The sequence below is a fragment of the Alligator mississippiensis genome, chromosome 11, assembly GCF_030867095.1.
Source record: "Alligator mississippiensis isolate rAllMis1 chromosome 11, rAllMis1, whole genome shotgun sequence".
Lineage (NCBI taxonomy): Eukaryota > Metazoa > Chordata > Crocodylia > Alligatoridae > Alligator > Alligator mississippiensis.
The window spans coordinates 18,404,830-18,430,239 of record NC_081834.1 but is presented as its reverse complement, the minus strand read 5'-3'; the positions used below and the strand labels follow the sequence as shown (position 1 = coordinate 18,430,239).

The following is a 25,410-nucleotide window of genomic DNA, read 5'->3' as shown; positions in this document are numbered from 1 at the left end:
AACTCATGTGTCGGCTTATGATCAGAACTGTCTTCACACCTATCCTCTAATTTGCACAGAGAACAATTAAGTTAAACTAAGTATTTCACAGCACAAATTAACTCCAGATTTTTGGCAAGGATCACAAAATTGGCCTGCAATATCTGTGCATGTAAAGCCTCCTGGGGCTTATTTGCATTCAAGGTGCTAAGTGTGTATTTAACTGATATTTATGTACAGCAATTCTAAGTAGTTTCACATGCTAAAAAAATTTCACTTTTGACCAACCCATCCCCAGTTTTCAGCTGGATCCAGTTTTCCCCTGGATTTCTCAACTAACTGAATATACCATCTATAACAGGGGTGGGCAATTATTTTGGGCAGAGGGCTGTTTACTGAGTTTTGGCAAGCCATTGAGGGCCGCATGATAGGCAGCCAGGGGCAGATATATATTCATTTTCTAAATTTTTTAGGGGCCCTGTGGGCCAGATAGAATGGCCTGGTGGGCCACATCTGGCCCCCCAGCCGCATTTTCCCCACCCCAATCTATAACCTATTCTGGTTTACCTACCACATTTCCATCCTTGTTCCAATCCAATCTATTTTTCACCCACTTCATTTTTCTGAAATTGCTCTCAACAAAATTGCTCTCTGATAGTCTAAATAGGCAAATCTCACAACTGTGCTCCATCCTCTTACATTTCTGCCTTTTGATTACCTTTAATACTCATGAGGGTAATCTCTTTCTAGAAATTCTGTCCTTCTCTTTTTGTTCTTCTTGCCTCTCTGATTGTTCGTACAGTATCTCTCTTACCACTTTTATCTCCTCCCATTTTCTGTGGGTATAGGCCTACAGGCCCAAGAGGCCATCATCCATGCTCCAGTCATCTTCTTTTTATTTACCCAGTTTCCATATAATATTATCCATTTTTATGGCTTATGCTACTGTCTAACTCCAAAAATTAATATAGCAGTGGCATCTTCCCCTTTTCTGATGGGTCTTCCTCCTTCCATACTTATCCTTTTGACATCTTCTGGATGTTTCACTGTCAAAACTTCCAGCCATTGTCTTTAGTTATAGCTTTGTGTGCTGGGAGGGAGAGGCCTCTGTTACCAATTTTTTTTTCATAGTTTCATGGTTGGTAGGGTCAGAATGGTTCTGAGCAGATCATCAAGTCTGACCCCCTGCCATGGGCAAGAAAGAACGCTGGGGCTAAACGACCCCGGCTAGGTGTCTATCTAGCCTCCTTTTGAAGAACCCCAGGGTAGGAGTGAGCACCACTTCCCTTGGAAGTTGGTTCCAGATCCTAGCCACCCTGACTGTGAAGTAGTGCCTCTTGATGTCTAGCCTGAATCTACTCTCAGTCAACTTATGGCCCCTTCTTCAAGATACTTCTTGAATTGAGGACACCACAATGGACCCCACAGTAATAGAATAGGAGGTTCACCTTTAAGGCATTGATTAGGCTTTCAGTGCTGATGGGAATCTATCACAAGGATAGACTAGTATAGCCTATTTGAATAAAACATATGTTAGTGCCCATTATACACAGTCCCCCTCACTGCCAACTCTTTTTGAAGTCATCATGAACCATGACATTACATACATTTTGATTTTCTCTTCAGTCCCTCAGCCGACCTGTGCCTTTCTTTCCCATTTCCAATTATTTCTGTTTCTTCAGCCTTAAATGCCTGGCAAATATCATGAAATGGGGCCCTGAGCAGTTCACCAAGAATCCCTCTGTTGCCCCATCTCTCAGCCTATTTCATGTGATTAGTGTGGCCCCACCCTCCATGAGATGATGCTGGACCAGGTTGCCTTGCACCTCATCTGCATATATATTTTTGGAGGATCTCAAGATTCGTGGCAAGAACACCTTTCATGTGTGGGGACAAATTAGCACATGGATCCTTTGTGGAGAGTATCTGGAGTACACACACATATTCAGCAGTACTGAGCTGTGGGGTCAGCATGGCTTGAAATGCTGTTGACTCTGGTGGTGCCTAGCCCAATGAACTATGTAGTAAATCATAAGCCTTTGACTTTGGACTGCATAGTTTGTACTACATATAAGTAGGTTCCAAAGTGCAGCTCTAAACTTGTTTATGGAGTATGTGTGCTAAAACTTGCAGCAGTTTAAAAAAAAGGTAACATGCATCAATTCAGGATGAACTAAGTGCATGGATAGTATGCAAATTGCTACAGCCATGTTTAATTTCAAGGTTGTTTTTCACATTTGCTCCTCACTTCAATGTGCTCAAGGAGAGCAGGGTCTGATAGCAAGGATAGGGGGAGTGGTCTTCTAGAGAAAAAGTTGGGGGAAAGCAAAGGAGCTACCTGACCCCTGCTGTAGCAGTGGGAGGGGACAAATTCAAGGGAAACCTCCAATAATTAGATTCTATACCTGGAAAATTATAACAAACATATATATTCCATATATAAAATCTAATTATTGGGGTCATCTTATAATCAGGGTCATCTTCAAGTAAATATGGTATTTTCTAGAAATCTCTGTTGATTGTCATTAACTATAGTATCCTTCTTTAACTGTCTATTAATTAACTTCTTTAACAACTGTTCCATTATTTTGTGTAGGATGGGTGACAGCCCTTTAATTACCAAAGTCGTTCTGGTTACACAATTTAAAATATTGATACAACATTAGCATATTCAGTCCACTGAAATTCCCTCAGCATTTTGTGAAAACCAGCATCAATGGTCTACATAGCTCCTCTAAAACTCTGTTATAAGACTAGCTATTTTGAAGAAGTTGAACGTTAGTAACTACTGTGTAACATCCTCCTACATTCTTGGTGGTGTAGAAAGTATTTCATTATCAGTCATCATATGATGAGGAAAAAACTTCTAGCTTTTTCCTTTGACTGTATCACTGTTGACCATTTCTATCCAGTAATGAACCAATCAAGAGTTTAGTTAGTACAGCCTCGAAATACACCTGGCAGGTACCTAGGTATTATTATCCCCATTTTAAAGATAGTAAAGCTGAGGTACAGAAATGTTAAACAGCACATTTATGGCAGAAACAGGAGTGCAACCCAGATCTGCTGACTGCTGTCCTGTGCTTTGTTACAAAGGCATTTTTCCTCATAAGGGTGTTATAAATTAACTTCAATAAATATAGCTCAAACTATGACATGTTTTTAAAAAGAGTCTAGTAGAAACTACCGTTCATTGCTATAAAAGGAATCTGAGCTAACTGAGTACAAAGTCTCTTACCCTTACAAAAATATGCACTACATGTAAATGTTAAGATTTATTGGTAGACATTCCATCAACCTGGTCCAAAGTGTAACCACGGGTGGAATTTCTAAAATAATGCAGAAGTATAAACTACAGTAGGCTCTGGTGTGATTTAAAGAGGTCCTAGATTATTGTTTGACCACACTATATATCTGTACATAGTTTGTACATATATCTGTACATAAATTATTGAAGGTGTACTGTTGTGAGACAGTGAGCCAAATTTGAAACATGTCTTTGTTACCCTTCATTCTCAACTGGTTCCCTATCTGAAGTTGTTTGCATAAGCAGTGTTTAACTAGATCTTATATTCTACTCATGAACTGCCCAAAGATAGGTTCCTCTTCACTCCGTATAGATATCAACCTGATTCATAGTCCATTTAAGTCAACCAGAGTTTTGCTATTGACTTGAACTTCCTTTAGGTCAGGGCAGGTCTTCACAGTTACACAGTGAATTTGTGACAGAGCCAGTGCTAGGTCCCAGTCCTGTATTTTAATCACAGCATTCTTGCTTTGTGAAATAAACTGCTTGACAGACTCCACAGACAAATTCTAATTGGGGTGTGCTGCATGCAGAGAAATATTGACCAGAATCTCAGACTGACGTGTGTTCATGTTGACATGCTCATCCAGGATTCGGAGGCCCACCAGAACAGGGAGTGCCTGTTACAGGGAAGCCCATACCACTAAAGTACCTGTGCAGTTTTTTCCCCTCAAATTTGAGGCAGAATTTATATATAAACATGCACAAGATAAGCCACCCCTTGACTGCAACAGTGTTAGTATATCACTCTAGCAAACCACCTCAACATGGATGGTGGATCCAGGTTGCTGTAAAGGGGATTGCGGAGCAGCAGCCAGCATTGCAGAGGGTGCACCCCTGCCTCCAGCTTGCCAGAGCTGCTCCTGTCCTGCTCCAGCTGAGCTGCACAGGGAGCTAGTCTCAGCCAGGGACAGCGGCAGTAGCAGCAGTGGTGAGTCCTGTGCCTTTTCCCAGACTGGTGGGAAACACTAGGGGCACCTAGGGCATCAGGCAGGGAAGAGAAACCTTCCTGATCTGCTGTCACTGTCACTGGCTAAGCCTATCCACCCAGGCAGCTGGGCTGGGTTGGGGCAGGAGTAGCTCTGAAGCTTCCTCCACCCCTAGGGCAGCTGGGTCTAGTGGCAGCAGTGAGTGTGAGGAGGGAGTGGGAAGGGATGGGTGTGCCACTGAGCATGGGGAGAGAGGGAGGAAGGAATTCTTATCTTGTTCAGGGACTTAAAAATGTTCCTGTCTGATGCTGCCAGTGTCATCCAAAGGTGGGGTTGGATCATGCCACTCTCCCCCCTGTGGATCTGCCTCTGCACTTCAGTAGACAGCACTTTGTACGCATGTAGTTACACTTATGTAGTACACTGGAATGGGTGGGCCTGGAGAAGTGTATATTATAGGCTTCTTTTGTGAGAAAACATAGGTTTACTGTTCTTATACATGAGCAGTATTCTAATTTTAATAATGTTGCCATGAAAGCATTCTGTGGGTCTGTAATAAGCAAGTACATTAAATACTGCATGTAAATCTTACAAGTGAACTTCATTAATGTTTTCATAAAATTGCATATGGAAACATATGGACATAATAGCAGTATTTAAGTTTCCAGAAATTTTAAAAATCTTAATTTTTAAAAAATGCTTCACTATCTTCCGTTGAACCAGGTACTTTTAGTGTTTGCCAAAGAAGATAACCAGAGTAACGGGTTCTGTTGGGCATGCGAGAAAGCTGGATTCCGGTGTAACATTGCCAGGACACCTGAATCTGCACTAGAATGTTTTCTGGATAAGCACCATGAAATCATCATTATTGATCATAGACATTCCAGATATTTTGATGCAGAAGCACTATGCAGGTAAACTTAGTTACAATGCCATTTTAAAACATACTGGTTGTAGCATAACAAAAAAGTTTCTCATTTTATAGCAGATACTTTGCTACATATTTGTTGTTTTTATATTAGAAAAATACTAGGGTCTCATGTATAATCTCCATTGCTTCATAGCAGGAAAAGGAATAAATAACAGCTACCATTTCCTTGCCACAACCAAGTACGAGTGTTGGAGTTTCAAACAGTTAGGTCTACAATTGCACACCTGATTTGTGCACACACATACACAATTGCCATGATTGCACACAGAAACCAGGAGATTCTTTGTATAAATTCATTTAATTAGTTATCTGCATGCTCAGTCATAATAACTACATATGTACAAGACAACTTATTGTGAGTACATTTACACTCCTAAAGTGTTTGAAAACCTTGAGTGAAATGCACATTTATACTTAAAAGACCATATTACAAATTTACCCCAAAATTCCTTCTACAAACTATGGTAACACAGGAATAAGGGACAAAATAAAATGGGCTTTCTTGCATCTCCCTACAAAGTCAGTGGTGGCTTTATTTCCTTGACTTTCCAGTGACATATCCCTTAGGAATATGTCTAGACTAAATAACAGACGGTAGGGTGGGGGTAGCAGGGTCAGAGTACTACTGACTGCGTGAGTGTGGTGGGGTCAGGGCACTGGGACAAATGCTGTTCTCCTTGTTATAATAAAGTAATTAGTTTAAGATCTGTCAGGAGATCTGGAGAGCAGCAGTGTTCCCCTTGTTAATTTTTTACCACTCAATCCCTGAACAGAGTAAAATGCTCGTTAACAGAGTGAGGACAAGTCTAAAAAAACTGCATAGCAGCTTAAGGGAGGGGCTTGTTTTGAAAAGGAGCATTGAAATGCTGTGTCAGTATGCACTTCATGTCATTTGTTATGGAGGAGAATATTTCCTATTCCCTCACTGGGACTAGCTGAGACTTCGATGAATGTAAAATCTTCGTGTTATATTTTCCATTGATACTCATAAGCTACTAAATTTATTCTCTTGTCTTAATTACCAAACACATTTGGGATTTGGGCTGTGTTTTGTTTTAGTTGGAATTAAGCAAGAATTTTATAAAGGTACAGTAGTGTTTACTGGGATATGAATTAAAATGTGGTTAAGTGATCTTGTTTTTTTTTTTAAGGTCTATCAGAACAACCAAACCCTCAGAAAACACAGTCATTATCGGTGTAGTACGAAGGTAAATTACAAATATCTTTATTCTTCAATGTGAATTGTTAATGAATGTGAATTGAGTCTTTTACAGATACAGATACTAGACTGCTTTATATCAGAGCATTTTACAATGGTGGCATTGTATTTATATCATGTGCTGAGTTCTTCCCCCCTGCCATACTAGGGGTGCTGAGTTCTTCCCCCCTGTCATACCTGGGGCACAGGGACAGCGGTGACTTCTGGTTGCTGACACAATTATGTAGCTGCCGCAATCATATAGCTGCCAGCAATAGCCAATTTTTTTTGGCTCTTACCCACAAGTCGGCTCCCAGAGGGGTGACCCATTTTCTCTGCCCTAGTTAAGCCACTGATGCCCACCCCCACTGGAGTACATCTATAAACATGTTTTATCCACTAGCTTCAGAACAAGAAGTGTCCCTGCACTCCTGTAGGTGGTCTAATTAGCAAATGCACTGCCCCCTTCCCCCCTCTCCATCCCTAGTCCTGAACCCTATGCAGATGAACTGCTAACACTGCCCATGATAAATTGCTGCTACCCACCATTCCATCTTTCTTTTAGCCACATCCTCTTTTTGCTAAGAGTGTACTACTCTAGACTCTGCACAGCAGAACAAACCGGAGGGAAAGAAGGAGGTGGCAGTCAAGACAGAGATGAGTTGGTGTGTGACTCATGGGGCCAGGCCAGAGGCAGCTGTTGGGCTCAGTTAAAAGAGCCAGAACAGTAGTGGAGTGGGAAGAAGCACTGGATGGGGAAGGGTCCCTGATGATTCCATCAAAACAGCAACAAAAGCAGTTTAAGTTGAACCATCCAGAACAGTAGGAGTGTACCACACTATGGAGGCAATCCTGGTAAACAGGGACAACTGAATCTCCCCAAACAGCAAGCAAAGTGTCTATATAGAGAGTGTAGAAGAGGGACTGAGATGATGAGCTTCCTGTGCAGTTTAGGATCTAAGGATCCAGGTAGCACGTTTTAGAAATACTTATGCAGGTTCCAGCACGTGAAGCCATGAGAAACTCCAGAGTTTTGCACATGGTCTTGCACCTGTTCTTAAAAACACTAGTGACACAAAGAAAAGAATAAAAATAAGAGACCCCTATGCTACTGCTGGCTGTACCCTGCCTGGAGAAATGCTGGATGCCTATTCTGTTTGGGGTAAGGCTTACAGGGCACAGGAATCCTAGTACATTTCTGGTATACATGTCAAACTTTTTCATTATACCACAAACAAGAGACACTTTGATCTTGAAAAGAAGATAAGATACTTCAAACAGTGTTGAGTACCAGCTGACCTGAATTGATTTTTAAAACAACATCAAAGTACTGGAACATTTAAGCTATTTTATCTATATCAAGTTATAACACGTCAGTAGAGGATTTCATATATTCTCTTCCTCTCACTATTGCTAATACTGACATATCACAAAATAATGTAAAAGTAATATTAAAAATACATTAAAAATAATATTTCTAATAATAGCAAAAGGAACAATTTTGTTGAGAACATTTCCTGAGAAATGGAATTTAAGAATATTTATTGTTATTCTGAATTTCAAGAAAATCAATTTCAAAATGTTGAACTGTCCCATGAAACCAAAATGTCAGGTTTTGATCCAGTGGAGTCAGCATACAAAAGGCCTTTATTAAGCACTTACATAGACTCCCTTCTTGAGTATTACCCTCAGTTCATTTATGCCAGGGGTTGTTAACCTTTTTGGATCAGTGAACCCCCAGGGAACAGCTTATAGGGAAGGGAACATCGTATAAGCCAGGGAGGCTCAGCCCTTAGATCTGGGCCACAGAGCCATGCCATCTGGCCTGCAGGTGTTTCAATGGGTCTGGAAATTTGGTGGCAGGTGAGCAGTGGCAGAAGTTCCTGCCCCCTAACTGCCAAATTTCTGGACCTGGGGGGAGCCCTGTATGCTTCCCCCAGGATCAGTGCACAGAGGTGTTCCAGGCCCAATCTAGGCACACAAGGGCCAGCTGGTGGTGCTCAGGAGGGCTGTGGGAAACCACTGTGTTTCATTTCAGTTTCAGATTCAACCATTTCGGAGGGACAGTGATTTGTTTCAGTGTTTCAGATCACTATTCCGTTTTGATTCGGCCGAATCTGTTTCAGAATTTTGATGCTGTTTTGGTGCTGATTTGGAGATTCGGATTGGCCAGGAAGACAGGAACAGCTGGGTGGCTGCAGGTTCTCCCCCAGTTCCTCCAGCTGTACCTGCCTCTCTCCAGGCAGGGGGAGCTGCAGGAGAAGCCTGCATGGCTTCCCTGCCCTGCCCCATCCCCTGCCTGGGTGCAGCCTCCCGGCACTTGGTGGGGGGGAAAAAAAAAGCCCAGCACTCACCAACTGTAGCAGTGGCAATCAGGGCCTCTGGGGGCTCATGGTGGAGCCCCTCTGTGCAGCATGGGGCAGTGGGGTGCAGTGATGGTCGCCCTCCCTCCTGCCTGGTACCTGCGCGACAGCTGCTCCATGCTTTTGGCAGGGTGCTTTGCACTGTCTGGGAGCTGGGGCCGCTGGAGCTGAGCATTGCCAGGCTTTGGCTGACATGTGAAGCCACCCCAGCTCCCAGACAGTGTGCGTCACCTTGGCAAGGTGCACTGCACCTGCACGATGTGACAGTCGTTGTACAGATGCCAACCGGGGAGGGCAATCCCTGCTGCCCCCCCAGTGCCCTGTGCTGCATGTGGGGGCTCTGCCCCGAGCCTCCAGAGGCCCTGATTGCCGCTGCTACAGCTGGTGAGTGCGGGGCTTTTTTTTTTGTTAAAGTGCTGGGAGGCTGGGGCTGGGTGGGGGATGGGACCGGGCAGGGCAGCCATAGGGGCTTCTCCCATGGCTCCTCCGGCTATGCTTGTGCACAGGCTGCATCAAGTAGACTTGGGTGCTGGCGTTGGCCCCAGCTGGCAGTGGCAGCATGCTGTCATCCCATACGTAGATCTGGGGACCTGCACCCCCTGGGAGGACTGCGGGGATGTGCTAGACTCCTCCTGGGGGGGTGTGGGCCCCCGGATTTGTGCACAGGATGACAGCAGCCTGCTGTCCCTCCCCTAGAGCACTGGGATTGGACCTCAGGGACAGATCGCAGACACTGGCCAGCTACACAGTCAATATCAGAACAGTCCTCTCCCTCCTCCCCCCCCCCCCCCACTTCCTAGTTTCTGTTTCCCTGCAAGCCCAGCTCCAAAACATCTGAAACATTTCAGATGGTTTGGTTTCATTTTGGAGACGTTTCGGAGCCTTTCATTTCATTTCGGATTTGGTGTTTTGGGTGCTGAAACAGGTCAAAACACTTCCAAAACGAAATGGCTACCAAAATTTTGCACAGCCCTAGTGTTCAGGGCCCCAAGAAGGTAGCATGGGACCTGGGTGCAGCAACACAGGGCCCCAATCCAGCAGCATAGAGCCAAGGGAGGTAATACAGGGCCCCAATCCAGCTGGCATCATGGGGCTGAGGGAGGACTATCTTGCTCAGGACCCATGGACCAGCTCCACACCACTCATCTGTCCCATGGCACCAAAAAGTTGAGCTCTACTGTCATAAGCATTTCTGACTTCACAGTGCCCCTGCCTAGTGGCTGCATATACATGAGACGCTGACTGTGCAGTCTTTACTGTGAATCTACATGAGACTTGTTTAGCACTTGTATAAAAAAGTACTAAATGACTGTGCAGTAACTGGAGTTACTACGAAGTCACACTGAGCAATGGCTTTTTCATGATGCTGACTGTGCAGTAGCATCGCCTCGTGCTTCCTGCCATGCAGTGCTATTGTGCAGTAGTCATGGGCTACTATGCAGCCAGCGTCTCTGTAGACATGGCCAGTCTAAATCAGAGAAGTAAATTTGCATTGGGACTGGTGTAGGAACAGGTTTCATTGCAAGATAGGACTAAATGAGGTCAACCACAGACAGTGGGATGGGAGATGACCTTGTCTAGTTGCCTTGCAATAGGAACAAACAGTGCCTTATCTCCATTTAGGATTTTGCAGTGGGATAACTGGGCATATCTTCTCTGTCTTTGTGCTGCACCTGATTTCCAGAAGTGAGACAGTGCAGCTGTGTTAGTGCAGTGCTCAGCACACTCCAACACCGGTCTCCAGCTCTCTGTCTTCCCCATGACTATCAGCATGTGCTCAGTGCCATGCTAAACTACATTGCTTCATTCTGGGGATTTTGCATATACAGAGTGGGAGCAAGAACCAAGGAGTACTTCAAGGCAACTTTCCCAAGTGCAGTATGGAGACAGTGCAGATTTGGCCTGTCATATCTGGGTAGAAAAATGTACCTTTCTGTCGGTGAAGACAAAGCTCAAGTTAGACAGGTTTGTCTGGTTGTGAGATTAACACCCTTGTATCAAGATCTAGCACTCCCTTTATAGCTTCTTGCCAATATTTTACTCCTCTTCCTTTAGGTTCCTGGGATCCTAGTTAGCTACCAACTTCTTCCACCCAAGACATATATGCATATGCCTTTTAAAAGTTGAAAGTTGTATACGGCCAAGATTACTGCTACATTTTATGTGGGATACCATACACCAGTCTGCTGTTCAGAAAGTGCTGAGCACCTGACATTGGAAGACACCTTTGTACATGGGTGTCTTGATTGCACACCTACCGCATCCAAAATTATTAATTGTTTGCTTAGTTTTGTAACCCTTCCAGTGAGACACATTTTTTATGGGTAGCACTCTGGGTAGCAAAGGGGCTAGTAATACAGAAAATAAGGAATAGGTAAACAATTTTGTCAGTTTGTTTGCTTGCAGTCTCCCTTTTGTGTACAAAGAGTTAGGGAGATACTTGAAAAGAGCTTTTTTTTTTTTAAATGCAGTAAAAAAGTGAACTTGACATTTAAGGTATTTATCAGTACTCAGGGAATATCTTGTATTCATAACGATAGTCCAAATTTATATTATTTTAGTGTATTTCTTAGGCCTTGGTTCAGCAAAGTATCCAGTCCTGTCATTCTTTCATGTGAAGTCTCACTGCAGACACACTGATTCCTATGTATGATGAATACTGAGTTAGTTATAAAGGTATTTCTGATGTTTTCTTTCTGCTTTAAAAGACATGGTGATCGTGAAGAGTCATCAGTATTGCCCCTCATTTCTGCAGGCTTCACAAGGGTATGTATATATTGTAATCCATGGGATTGCTTTTTAATGTGGGAACTATAACATATGATAAGAAGTTGTGTGGGAGGTTGGTTGTCAGTGATCCCATCTGTCAGTAGCCTAGTCTGTATACGGTCCTCACTTTTTCCTGTTCGTTCTTATAGATTTTTTTCAACTAGCTTGCAGCGATGGAAACTGCCTGAGAGAGATTCCTACTAATCAGAGGCTCCTAGAAATAAAATGCACTGTTGTATACTTGCATTTACTTAATACATTGCTTTTAAAACAAGCATGCTAATCTTTTTAAAAGCAAACCTAGGTAAGATTGACCCATTAGTAACCACTCTGTAGCGGAATGAACTGCTGGAAATATAGTCTATCAAATGCTAATCCCTGTCTGTAAACAGGTTTCACACATTATCAGGTGCTATTATATATTGTTTGGAGTCACCTGAAATGTATCAGACTGAATCATTTCCTTAGCAACTCATCCAATTAAGCAGGCAATATGCTTATTACTGCGTCAGTTAAGTGGAGTCTTCATTACATTAAGTTGACAGAAAAAAAAAAGAAATGCTTGCCTTAAATTGAGACTCAGAGCATGAACAGGCTGGTTTATTTCTACCAGTAAGAATTTAAAATAAATTCTTACTAGTAGAGAAATAACCCAGAAGCAGGGCTGTACATGTGTTTCAGGCCTTGCCTGGAGAGCTACACCGGTGAGCTTTTCAGCCAAGGGACATTGGGGGCGCTGACAGGCCTCCACTCAAGCTCATGGCGCTTTACATAAAGCACCATGAATTAGAGCGGCCCTCCTTACCCAACAGATATCTGCCAGTGGATCAGGACGAGGGGGAGAAATGGGGAGAGGGACTGAAGCTCCATTTTGGAGCTGATTGAGGTGAGGAGCAGGCCTACAGCCTCTCTCTTGTACACTGCTCCCCCTCCCAGCTCTAGTGCTATCTGTAGGAAGGGAGTGGGGAGAAAGGAGAGGGAGTAAGTTATGGGTTAGAGTTTGCCAGGACTAAGCTGGAGAGAGGGTGTTGTGGGGGGGAGGGAGGGGGGACTCCAATCCACGCCCCCCACCCAGCTCAGGCCAGGCAAACCCCATCTCACAGCTCACTTCCCCTCCCTTCTCCTCAAACAGCACTAAGGTCAGAGCTGAGCTGATGCAGCATGTGACAGATTGACCCTAGTGGAGCACTTTCATTTGATCCCTCATTTGATGAGGGTTATTTTATCACACAGTTGGCCACTTCTAAAGGGCTCTGGGCATGGCTGTAGAGCACTTTTAGGGGACTCATTATGAAACAAATATAACTTCTGTCCACACCCTAGGTGGCTGCTCAGTGGGACATTCCTGCCTTTAGGGTAGCCCGTTACTTGACGACCTGTCCTCTCCCCTGCTTGGGAAGGGTCAGGCTGTCAATAGGCAGGCCCTGGCTTTTAAATCCCTGCATGTGCATCTCTTATAGGCTGCAAAGAGGATGATTTAAAGCCATAAACACAAGGAAGCAGAGGTGCAGGGAAGTGGAGCCAGGGAGAGACTCCTCGACGCTGGTCCCTAGCTAGGCAGCACATACAGAATTTGAATCCCATGGGGTCGGAAACTATGGCAGGGACAACTTAGGCCCTGAACCTTAGCCCTGCAAAAGCTCTCCCTACCCTGTGGGCTTTAATGCTGCCCAGGTGGATGACGTGAGGTGGAATTTAAAGCTTGTAGGGCCAGGAACCACAGCAGGGAGGACATCCACAACACCAGCTCCGTGACTCATGGGCTTTGAAGATGCCACCCGCCTGTACTGCCCATCTGGCCCTGACAAATAAGTGTCTAGAACTCTGTGCATCTGAATGTGTTCATTTTAGGCAGACCTACTCTACTTTATTCATTCGGGCGGGGATTACACAATATATCTTTATTTGCAGAAAAGTAAACTATTGAAACTTTTCGAACTTTTCATTTCCAGAGATATGTAGAAAATTCTAATATCATGGCCTGTTACAATGAACTAATTCAGCTGGAATTTGGAGAGGTGCGGGCACAATTTAAACTAAGGTAATGCTATCAATGTCAAGAAAATATCAAGAATATCATAATAATAATATCAAAACCAAAAAGAGCTAAATTCATCCACAGCCTAAAAACAAGTCTTACTGCATAGAGTTTTATTACAAAATGAGATGGTCAGCTATGTTAGTCTGAAGTTGGTCAGAAAGCAGGGTAGATTTGAATCTTACAGACTAAATCAGGTGTGTGTGTGGCATAAGCTTTCATGAGCCCAAGCTCACTTCATCATATACTGTGGAAAGACATGCACAGAGCAGTATATAAAATGTAGAGAGTGATTTGAATACAAAAGGCAGGAACACAGAGAGCGAGGGAAGAGGGGTTAGGATGGACAATGTTTATAGTTGGCCCTCCAGGCTCAAATTGCATCTCTCAAGGAACAGGCTGCCCAGCTCTCATTTTTACAGTAGACCCAGATGCTAGGTGTGATCCTTATCAGTACAGACCACATCACCGGACCAAATAACACAGAATAGAGCATTCAAGGTTCACTCACCTGAAACTCTACCAATGTCATACCATCACCTGCTTACAGTACCCCTCTGCTGTCTGCATTGGACAGATGGGGCAATCCCTGCATGTAAGAAGGAATTAACACTGATCGTATGTCAGTGCCCCATGGATGAACACTTAACCTCTCTGGACATTCCATTGCTGACCTCAGAGTAGCTGTTTTTAGGCAGCAAAACTTTAAAAACAACTTGAGCAAGAAATAATCCACAGACTGGATTGTGTTAAGTATGCTCTAAATGGGGACTACGGATTCTTATCTCATTACATGAGTTAGCTTTCATGTCCCCTTTATCCCTATGGGTTTATTGCTTGTTGGCCTCTCCCAGAACTGCTCCCCACCTCCCTTCTCTCTCTCCCTTCCTGCCTTTTGTATTCAAATCAGTCTCGCCATTCTACACACTGTCCTGTGTATGTCCTTTCTCAGCATCTGATGAAGTAAGCTTGGGTTCGTAAAAGCTTATGCTATACATATCTCTGATTTAGTTAGTCTATAAGGTGCAATGTTATACTGCATTCTTCATTACGGAATGTCATTTATCCAAAGAAATACATGCCTGTTTATGGTTAAAGCAGAAAATCAAATTACTATGTTTTGCTTTTGTTATGGTTCTTCTATTTTACAATAGTTTATAATTACATACATTGAGAAACATGTAAGTGAAATCTAATCAGTTTTCTTTTTCCATCTGCCAGGGCTTGTAATTCATTATTTACAGCATTAGAGAAAAGTCAAGAAGCCATTGAGATCACAAGTGAAGACCATGTAATACAGGTTTGCGCTAGTTTATTTTTATAAGTATGGGGAATTCTTCTATGGCTTGCTACATTTTATTTCATATGTAATTTATATTTGCTCTTTTTTAATGCTTCAAGAAGCTGCCATAATAGTTTTGAACACACTGATTTGAATTTTGGTCTAAGGCAGAATTTTTCTTGGTTGATTTTTTTATTTTTATAAAACAAATTTAAAAGAAAAAAAAGATCAGTCTTTGGAGCTGCTTTAAGGATCTGTCTGGTTTTTCTGTTGGTTTTTTTTTTTTGTAATGCTTATTTCACATGTCACTTATAACTGCTGGTGACTACCAACATTGTTTTATATCTTTCCTTAAAATGTGTTGCTATTATTCCAGAGGCATGAGTTCAAACTTTACTTGGGCTCATGCTAAGGGGTCCCTCCAGTTGAGCCAGCTGTAAAGGGGTACCTGGGTCATTTGGGCTGGAGCGTTAAAGGCCACTGGCATTATTGCTCTTATGTGTCTGTGGCTTTTGAAATGAGTCTGCCATAATGGTATTAACCTGATGGGGTATTTGGCATGCATAGGCCTTTGACTTGTCCTAAAATATTGAAGAGTAATGAATTCTTTTGAAAAGTTAGCTGAAATTGAGGCTAATTCAAACTACATAAAAGGCACCTAAGTGTTATTATAATACAATTTTTATTACAAGTTTTGGCAAATATCCGGAGGTGACTAGAAATAAATTAACAAACTTAACTGACCTTGAGTTCATAGTTTCATAGTTGGTAGGGTCGGAAGGGACCTAAGTAGATCATCAAGTCTGACCCCCTGCCATGGGCAAGAAAGTGCTGGGGTCAAACGACCCTGGCAAGGTGATTATCTAGCCTCCTTTTGAAGACCCCCAGGGTAGAAGCGAGCATCGCTTCCCTTGGAAGTTGGTTCCAGCTTGTAGCTGCCCTGACTGTGAAGTAGTGCCTCCTGATGTCTAGCCTGAACCTACTCTCAGTCAACTTATGGCCGTTATTCCTTGTTACTCCCGGTAGGGCTTGGGGGAACAGGGACTCTCCCATTGCCTGCTGGTCCCCCTTGGCCAGTTTGTAGATGGCCAAGAATTCCATGATGCACTGCACAATTGCACTCAAACTTGTTTAAAGGAGAGCAGTTGAACTGATTTTGAATGCAAACCATATTACCTACTAGTTTCTGTGACAGTGGGGCCAGCTGACATGGAAGAAGATAAATCATATTGGAACTCTACTGAAGTGAAGCCAGAACACACTTTTAAACAAGGTTTTGATAGTGTTTGTCTGCCAACACTAGCTGGGCAAACCCATTTAGGAAATGATTTAGTTGGAACCAAGGTTTTGAACAGTGTTAACTAAAGTCTCCAGGTGTCATTGGAAGTGCATTAATCCCATGGTTCCCAAACATTTTGAACCAACAGATGAAAAACTGTATCACTTTTCTGTCATCAGACTTCTAACTGAAGACACTCTGGGTGAATGGGACCTGGTGTGCTCTGTGGACGAGCAATGGATGGGCCACTCATCCTGGACTCATGGTCCAACCATGGCTCATGGACCACAGTTTGGGAACCACTGAACTAATTTATAGCTTGGGAACCACATAATTGCCTTCATAAAAGAGCCAGTTCCACCTGTCAACACAAAGCCTTTAGGGATGATGAATTATAAATGGATCATTTAAATTTAACCTCCTCCATGTGTTCTCTTGGCACAGACCTTGAGAGTTATATGGAGGGATTGTGCATCACCTTCTACATCAGATTAACAAAAGAGCAGAATTTGGTTCCTGGTTACCTAGAAACACATTTTTCAGACCAAATGCTGCCCTCCACAGGTGACTCAAGACATAGCAGACCCTCCCCTACAGAGGAGTTCTGGATCACTCCCATGTGTACTCTGCAGATCTTTTTATCCATAGTAGGGAGAAAGGAGAAATATTGTCAAAGGAGAGGTCGGTCAGCAGCTCCCTTCCTTGCAGGGGAGTTTTGAGAATAAAATCATTAAAGACTATGAGGCACTTGGGTGTTACTGAGATGGGGCCATGTAAACAACTAAAACAGATGTGTTTGCAAGTGTGTAGATTGCAGCTCTGAACCTCTTCTCTAGGTGATGTAGGAGATTCACAAGGCTGTGCAGCCTCCATTTTTGAGTAAAGGTTTTACCTTTCCCAACTCTCTTCTTCACAGTTGTGCTTTGTGTGCACTTGAAGCTGCAGTACTATTCCTTGCATGCAAGAGAAGAGGCAGAAGGTTGTCTTACAACTGATGAATAAAAGGAATCTGCTTCCAAAGTTAATGTTGTCTGTGATAATTCCTTTGAAATGCACAATTGAGTTGTGAAATGTATTCCCTTTCTCCACTCATGTTTGTACACTGCCTTTTTGTGTCTGGGTGCTAGATTTCTGGGAGATAATTCTTTTGTTGTGCTTGGAAGAAAATATTGAGGTATCTGTTCCAAAGTTAATACATACAAAGGTTTTTTACCTTGGCTTGATAAATCTAGCATTAGGTTTAACAAATTAGGTCAAAGTTTAGTTTTCTTGACTTTTTGACGTAAATATGATGCTAAATGCTCTCCTGTTTTTATTTCACAGTACGTCAATCCTGCATTTGAAACCGTGATGGGCTATCAAATAGGTGAATTAATAGGGAAGGAATTAACAGAAGTGCCTATAAATGAAAAAAAAGCTGATTTCCTAGATACTATTAATTCCTGTATAAAGATAGGAAAGGTAAGTTACAGTGTAATATAATTTATCATTCCATGATATTTGCATATATTACCTATGGGAAGGATGGTTGCCTGTGCATGAAACAGTATAGATTATACCTTGACAAACATGTAATATTTGCGGTTTTCCTACACACATGCACAATCCTGTTGAAGTTGGTTACGTGAATGAGGCAAGTGGGATTTGATACATCGCATACTGGGCCCAATCCTCTTCCAACTGAAAACTCTGTATTCATTTAGGTTTTGACAGGTTGGGGGGGCTGCTTAATAACAGTGAAAAGCAATCTAAAAAAATCTGTGTCTTTGGGAACAATAAATATTCTGTGCTGGTGAACAAAAAGGTTACCAATAATATTTTTTTGGTGTTGTCAAACCGTTAAAGGAGTCTATTTATATTTTAAAGTAAATATTAAGATGGACTAACCTGTTTCTAGGAGCAGAACTGAGATGAACTTAAAAAGGGTAGGGTCTTATCAAGAATGACTCACCCCTTTTCATAAGGGTCACTCCCTATTAAACTGCATAGAGAAGGGAGACCTAGTCTCGTTCACTTTTTAGATGTATCACATGTTAAATGCATTTAGTGGACATGCCCTGTATATGTGTGCCATATATTGCCTACTTCTAAGGTGCCTTGTAAGGTGTGGAAATCTAATAGGTAAGAGGAGAACAAGGGGAAAAAAGGTAGCCTGCTATAAGCAAGTTTTCTAGTGGCACCTAGATTAAAAGACAACTTCACTGAAATGCTTCATTGTGATATATGGAAGCCAACTAGCAAGCACAGTATACAGAAGTCTCAGGAGAGTGTCGCATAGGGTGCTGACAGGTGTGCAACTTCCTGCTGTAACTCATGACTCTTCACAGAAAGCACCATGAGTTACAGTGAACCTCCCAACCCAGCAGACGTTTTCTGTTTGGTAGTGAGGGAAGGGAGGAGGGGGATCAAGCTTCATTTTGGATCCAATCCAGTGGAGAGAGACCATGTCTGCAGCCTCTCTCCCCTAGTCCCCCACCCTGCCACCCAGCTCCAGTGCTGTCCTCAGGATGGGTGGGCAGAAAAGGCAGGGGAGGGAGCTCTGGTCTGGGGTTTGCCCAGACTGTGTTGGGGGCTGGGGAGTGGGTAGACTGGAGGGGGGGGCTCCAATCCACCCTCCCTCAAGTAGGGCAAACCCCAAACTACAGCTCTCACCCCTGCCTTTTCCCCCCTCCCATCCTGAAGACAGCACCAGAGCTGGGAGCGGGGTGTGAGGCTGAGGTGGCGCACAGAGAAACAGAAATTAATGAAGGCACTCTGCCTTAGAGCACCTTCATCTGAACCCTCATTAAATAAAGGTTAATTTGTTGTGTGACCAGGCACTTTTTTAATGCGTTCTGTAGCTGTGCACAAGGGGTGTGTAAAACAGGCCATATTCGATTCGGATTCGTCCTGAATTGGGGACAGTGATATGATTCGTTGATTCAGATCACTGAGCCAATTCGATTCAGCTGAATCTGACTCTGAAAATTCATGCTGATTCGGAGAATCAGCGATTCAGCCATAGACACAACTTTAAATGTTTTTTGTACATACCCTGAGGTACCAGGCACAGCTCATGAATGCTGAGATGGTGGGGCAGATGGAGCCTCCCACAGGAGCATGGCGGGGGACCCCTAAATGCTCAGCAGCAAACACAGAAGTGGACCAGAAGTACTTCTGGGTCTGCCACTGAGCACGGCTCAGCGATCGGCCATGGGGGGGATCCCAGGTGCCACCCTGGACCCAGAAGGCACCAGTTGCCAAGCTGGGGAGGTGTGGGGGGCCCCCCCCCAGCTTGCTCCCCAGCAGACCCGGAAGTGGACCAGAAGTACTTCTGGTCCACTTCCGGGTCTGTTGCTGAGTGTTCTGGGAACCCCCTCTGTGGTCCTGTGGGACGCTTCATCTGCCCCACCATTTCAGCACTCATGAGCCACCTGGTACCTTTAGGCATGTAGAAAAAACATTTAAAGCTGTGTCTATGTCCAAATAGTCGAATCTTTCTGAATCTCTCTGATTTGATTCAGAGAGATAAAAGGGTCTCCTGATTTGATTCAGATTCGAAGATTTGGCCACTGAATCAGGCCAAATCTCTGCCAAATCGAATCAGCAACCGAACCTTCTCACAGCCGTACTATGCACTTCTGTCAGGGCATGGCTGTATAGCGCTTTAAGGGGACTGAGCATATGACAAATATCACTTCTGTCAGTACCCATAGTATCACTTGAGTGATAAGCAGCTTCTCATTTCTGGGCCTTTTTCCATCCCAATTTCTAATGATAAGGGAGCTCTCTAATGTTTTTCCAGTTCCCACACTGAGGAAATACAGGAGAGTCAACTGACTTCATAGGGCCGATGTAGGATTCAGTTACAGAGAGACTTTGCAAGCTGCCTGGTAGCACTATAGTGTTGCTTTGGGTGTGTTGCTATTGTAGCACTAATGTGATGATGCATCAGGGAGATGACATTTGCATCTTGACACCAAAACGTAAATGCCTTTTGATGTCACTGAAAGGATATGTCATGGAACCCATATAAGGAGACATGGATTATGGGGGTAACACAAGGAGGTTTGTAAATTGGCTGTGTTTTCAAGGTGTGTCATAACACATGCACAGGGCTGAGTCAGGGTAGCTAATTGGGTCACACTGACTATGTGCTGGGAAGCACCATGCCATTGACACAGTGTAGGGAGGTGCTAAAATGATTCACTAGCACCGCCAATATCAAGGCAACAGCAACGCAAAGATGTGATGAGTCACACTTTGTAAATCAAGGCACTAATATGAGTGTTCATTTAGTAAGGCATTACTCTCTCTGGGCACAGATGGTATGTGCGTTGGAACATGACTGTAGTAAACATCTGGATGTTCAATGTGCTGGAACAGTTCCAAGGGCTGAAGCCATGGTGCCTCACAGTTTGTTTGCCTGTGTAAAGATGTACATGAAAATAGACATATAAATCAAGTTTTGATGCAAATCAGTTAGTTATGTTGGGTCTGGTGACTGCCACATCTAGTATTCAAGATGCACATCAGTCAGATTTTCAATTTTTAGTTTACTGATATGCTCTCGCTAATAGTGAAGATCTATTTTAGTGAACTCATGGTGAAAAATTAAACCCAAGTAATATTTTAGGCTTCTGTCAAGGCTTCTGTGTTTTACTGCTCCAACTCCAGGACAGTCCTCTGTGGATATTAACAAGACACCATGCTTTAAATCCCCCATTTCTGGAAAATGTTAAACTCTTGTCCATGCAGATGTCTTCTGAGTCCATATGTCATCCTACTTGCTATTGGGAAGCTTAACAGTAGGCAATTTATATATATTCTAGAATTTACTACTGGCACAGAATGAGTTCTTAGAGGAAATGCAGTTTTACATTCAAGTCAGCCTTTGAACAGACACTGCCCTTTGAATATGCTTTATTCTGAAATGTAGAGGAGTTTGAAAGGTAGTTGTGTCAGAAAGAAACAGTTTTTACCTGAATCATCCAATTTCATTTGCATGTTTCTCCCTTCTGCTTTATGATAGCTTTTTCTATTCCAAATGAAAAAGACTGGGTGGATTTTGTAAGTTGGTTACTATAGGTTACAATATACCAAAAAATATTTCAACTTGGACAGAAATCAGAAAAATAAAACTTCCTTGTGCTGTGTTGTTTTCTGATCATGCAGCACACTGTAGTTCTTCACGAGACTAACCCTTCCCAGTTTGAGACTGCTCGGTATCATAACAAGCATAATAGCAGAAGAGGATTTCTGATACATGTGTTCCTGAGGCTTAGTCAGAGATGCTTAGTCAACATTCAGCAGTACACTAAAGCAGATATACTGCTACTTGTTCCAAAGGTAGCATTAGGATATCTCTGCACAGGATCACTTTGCATTGTGTAGATTTATATACAAGTGAACCAGATTAAATGGTTCTTCTCTGGGCTCAGATTTATGTTGGAGAAAATTGAATTCCTGATGTTTTTCGCATGTGTATGGCTGAACTTTAAGGTAAATCTACAGTGCAGTTTGCCATGTAGCATAGTGACCCAAGATAACATGAGTTTTAAACAAATTAGCTCAAGTACTAGAAGCAGTCTAGTCACAGTAAGGCAGAGTTCAACACAGGCTCATTTACTACCTTTCTTATATACATACAGCTCTAATCTCTGTTACCCTGCAGTGTGCACTGTAGACATACTGTTTGTGTCTTTTATGTATATATGAATCATTTCAATGAGATGACGGATTGTGTAGCATTACCTTCCAGTGGCAGTATTAGAACTTCTTACTTCCTAGAATATTATATCAAGAAGGTTAACAATTCTTTGCTTTTTACATAAACTAGAAGATCCTAATCTTTATTTTGACCCCAGCATTTTAGGTCAAACTGAAGTAGCTGTAGCACCATATTTCTGTGGTTGTAATCCATTCATAAGCATGAGCTCAATTGAAGGCATGTCTCACGAGGTACATATTCTCTGTTCAACTCCTGACAGAGATTTGGTGAGAGGACATATGGATTTTTTAAGATATGTTTAAGGATTATCTTTGTGGAAACTGTGTATACCAGCAGGAGTTTGGCTTTAGAGCTCGTGTTTTTCAGAGCTGATTAATCTTCAGACATTTCCTGTGATAGTTTAACCGGTTTTAGACATCACAGCTATGAATTTCTATCTGTTTAATCTGATGCGATATCTGTCGTTGAATAGTTTTAACTTGACCTGATAAAGCTACACTGACCATACTAGAATTATTTGATCTATGCTTTACGACTTCATCCCTTTGTGCATGTTTTTAATTTTTTATCTCATTAGAGATTGATTACCGGGTATCCTGGTTTTCTCTGCTACAACATGCACCCCCCCAATTTTTCAGATATAAAATAGTAACCCCAAATCCACTTTTTTCCATGATTAAAATGAAATGTCACTTATATGTACAGTAAAAGCTTTGTTATCCGTCACCCACGGGGAATGGAGGGTGCAGGATAACAAAATATGCCGGTTAACTAAGCGGCCCAAACACAGGCGTCTTTGCCTGTTTAGGCCGCCACCTGTCCCACCGCACCTGGGGTGTCACTGCCCTTCCCGCTGCGTTGCCTCCCCTCCCACCGCATCGCCATCCCTCCCGCGGGGCCCGAGGAGCAGGGAGGGGGGACCCACGCAGGCTGCTAAGCCCTGGGCTCTGGGGGTTTGGCAGCGCAGGCTGCTTTCCCCCGGGCCGTGGGGGCTCCGTGAAACCGGAAGTACCACGGTGGGCACTTCTGGTTTCACTTTTCCCTTACGAGCCGGCATGCCAGTTAACAGTTTGCCACCTTGTGAGGTACCAGATAACTCAGCTTTTACTCTGTGTGTGTGTGTGTGTGTGTGTGTGTGTGTGTGTGTGTGTGTGTGTGTGTGTGGTGGTGCTTCATTTTAATCACAGCAAAATGTGGATTTTGGGTTACTTTTTTATATCCAAAAAATGGTGATCTATTTTTCAGAGAGAACCAGGATCCCTCTTGATTACTCATCTCTCTGTTGTCCTGGTTGTCAGGAAAATACTGCTAAGCTTTGTTTTTATTCTGAGAGCAGTGAATTTTGTAGTGTTTAATTTCTGCTCATTTATAGTCCACTTGCAACATGCAACAAAAGATATTGTGCTTGATCCCTAATTTGTTACATAGATCTATGGAAAAACCTTTCAGTGGGTTTTATTGGGGAGGGGATGAGGGGAGCTTGCTTGTCACCATGCAGCCCTTTTACATGGTGGATTCTTATCCTGTTGGCTGTAGGTTACATGCAGAACATACTGTTTCACCTATTCAGTTCTGGCCCATTTGTCGATCAGTCTAACTACTATTTGTGTGTATATGTGTTCACCCACATGTAAGAATTGATTCAAAGCCTATTGAAGTCAACTGAAAGACTCCCATTAACTTCAGCGTGCTTTTTATTGGGCTTGTATACAGTAAGGAATCAGATAATTATTAATATAAAACTTCTTGTGTGCTTGGAGTCATATTTTCTGAAGATTCTGGGCATTTTTACACATTTTCCGGGGGTGGGAGGGCGGCGCTTTAATAGAGTGGCTTCAAGAGACACTCTTACTAAAACACCACAGTGTTATATGTATCGGCATCTCCGTGCTTCAAAATGCCACCATTTTGAAGTGCAGGGACACTGATACATGAGATGAAAAAGGCTGCTGGAGCACAGTAATTGCCACGCTCCTGCAGACTCAATTAATCGAGTCTGCTTCAATGTGCTGCAATTACACCTTTATTGTTCTCTAAATATACTCTAGAAATGGAAAAAAACTTGTGGACATGGTTTGAAATCAGCTCGGCTATCAGGACCCAAAGACTGACTTATCTTAAGTGTTATTGGCTTTTACTATGCGAGAAGAAACAAAAAGTTCATAGAGAAAAAGCAGGTGAAAAGTGAAACAGAAAACTGACTGGAGAAGGATCAGAGGAGTAGATAGGGATGGAAAGAAATCTGCTAAAAATATATTGTATGTTCAGTGTCTATTTGTGCAAGCCCTACTTTTGAGGTTTGCCTTTTCCTCAATAGGCATGCTTTGCTTTGTGGAAGGTATTGGACTAGATCTGCAACCCTAATATGCAGGAGGCTATGAATGCCCTTTAAAACCCTGGGTTTCAATAATAGGTGGAAATAATCATTTCCCGAATCTCATTTGTCTTCATTCAAGGTTTCTAAGTAAACTAATATTTTCACTGGAACTGTCCATTTGCCACAGAAAAACCAAAGAATTTTCAGGTTTTTGATGAGGTTGCCATTTTAAGCAATGTTCTGCCTTGCTCCATTGGTCAGGGTCTTTTCAGTAAAAAGGCATAGCAGACACTTAACTATAGTAACTATTGCACTGACCTCTGCTTGATTTAAATTGGAGGCTTCCCAGAGAGCATGATTGCTTCAGAAATCTCAGGGCAGGATATCTTATTCTCAGGGCAAAAAATCCCATTCTCATACTTTTCATGGATGTGAGGATGGTTCCAACTTATTCTAGGTTTTTGGAAGCAAACAGGGCACTCAGTTCCAAACTAGAAACATTATCATCAAGCCCTGCCACTTCTCATCAACTAGCCAGTTGATGGGTTATTATTTCACAGAAACAGCATTTCTCAAATTTTGTGTCTTTGGAATTCAAGGTAAAAAAGAAATGTCTAGGTCTTGTTTACACTTTTAAAAAATGTGACTTCTCTTTGAACAGTAGTAAATGAAAAGATATTGGTAATATATATATCTTATTATGTTGGTCCATTATGTATTGAACGTAGTTACCAATGGCCCCTTTTTCAGGAATGGCAAGGAATGTACTATGCCAAAAAGAAAAATGGAGATAGCATACAGCAAAATGTGAAGATAATACCTGTCATTGGACAGGGAGGGTAAGTGTAAAGGCTGGACTGTCTTGTCAATATGGGATTCAGTTCTGATCCGTGGTTCAATTAAGTCAGGGTGTCCGTTGGCTTCAGTGGGCAATGAATTAGGCCTCTGTCACTTTCTCAACTCTGTAAAGCTGGGAGCCAGCAATAGGGTCAATATATCACTGAACTCCTTAAGATAAAAATAACCTTTATTTGCATCAAGTCCAACTAATTGTACTATCAGCAAAAGAAGTGAAATTTACCCCTCCCCTCAGTGTGGAGCCAAGATCAGGGCATAAGTGCAGCCCTCTCTACCCTTACATCTAGCCCTCTCTACCCTCTATGCCTTATGTTGGGGCCACAAAAAATGAAGCATACACTTAGTTCTTTGCTCCCTTCCATTGTTCACTGCCATCCTTTTTGTCCATGTTTACCCATGCAGGGCTGATGCAGAAATGCTTTTTTTGATGCTGACATTTCACCTGACCAG

The 25,410-nt window shown here is 42.7% G+C and overlaps 1 protein-coding gene across 2 annotated transcripts in view; it reads left to right on the top strand.

The window, feature by feature from the left end:
* Positions 1 to 25,410, top strand: part of PDE8A (phosphodiesterase 8A) — a 241,989-nt gene that overhangs the window by 182,119 nt on the left and 34,460 nt on the right. For both annotated transcript variants that reach the window (XM_014606030.3, XM_006259360.4), the window contains exons 3-9: positions 4,939 to 5,129; positions 6,298 to 6,354; positions 11,416 to 11,473; positions 13,429 to 13,517; positions 14,736 to 14,814; positions 17,399 to 17,536; positions 24,853 to 24,941. In XM_014606030.3, coding sequence (XP_014461516.1) covers positions 4,939 to 5,129; positions 6,298 to 6,354; positions 11,416 to 11,473; positions 13,429 to 13,517; positions 14,736 to 14,814; positions 17,399 to 17,536; positions 24,853 to 24,941 — 701 coding nt within the window. The remainder of the gene's footprint in view (positions 1 to 4,938; positions 5,130 to 6,297; positions 6,355 to 11,415; positions 11,474 to 13,428; positions 13,518 to 14,735; positions 14,815 to 17,398; positions 17,537 to 24,852; positions 24,942 to 25,410) is intronic.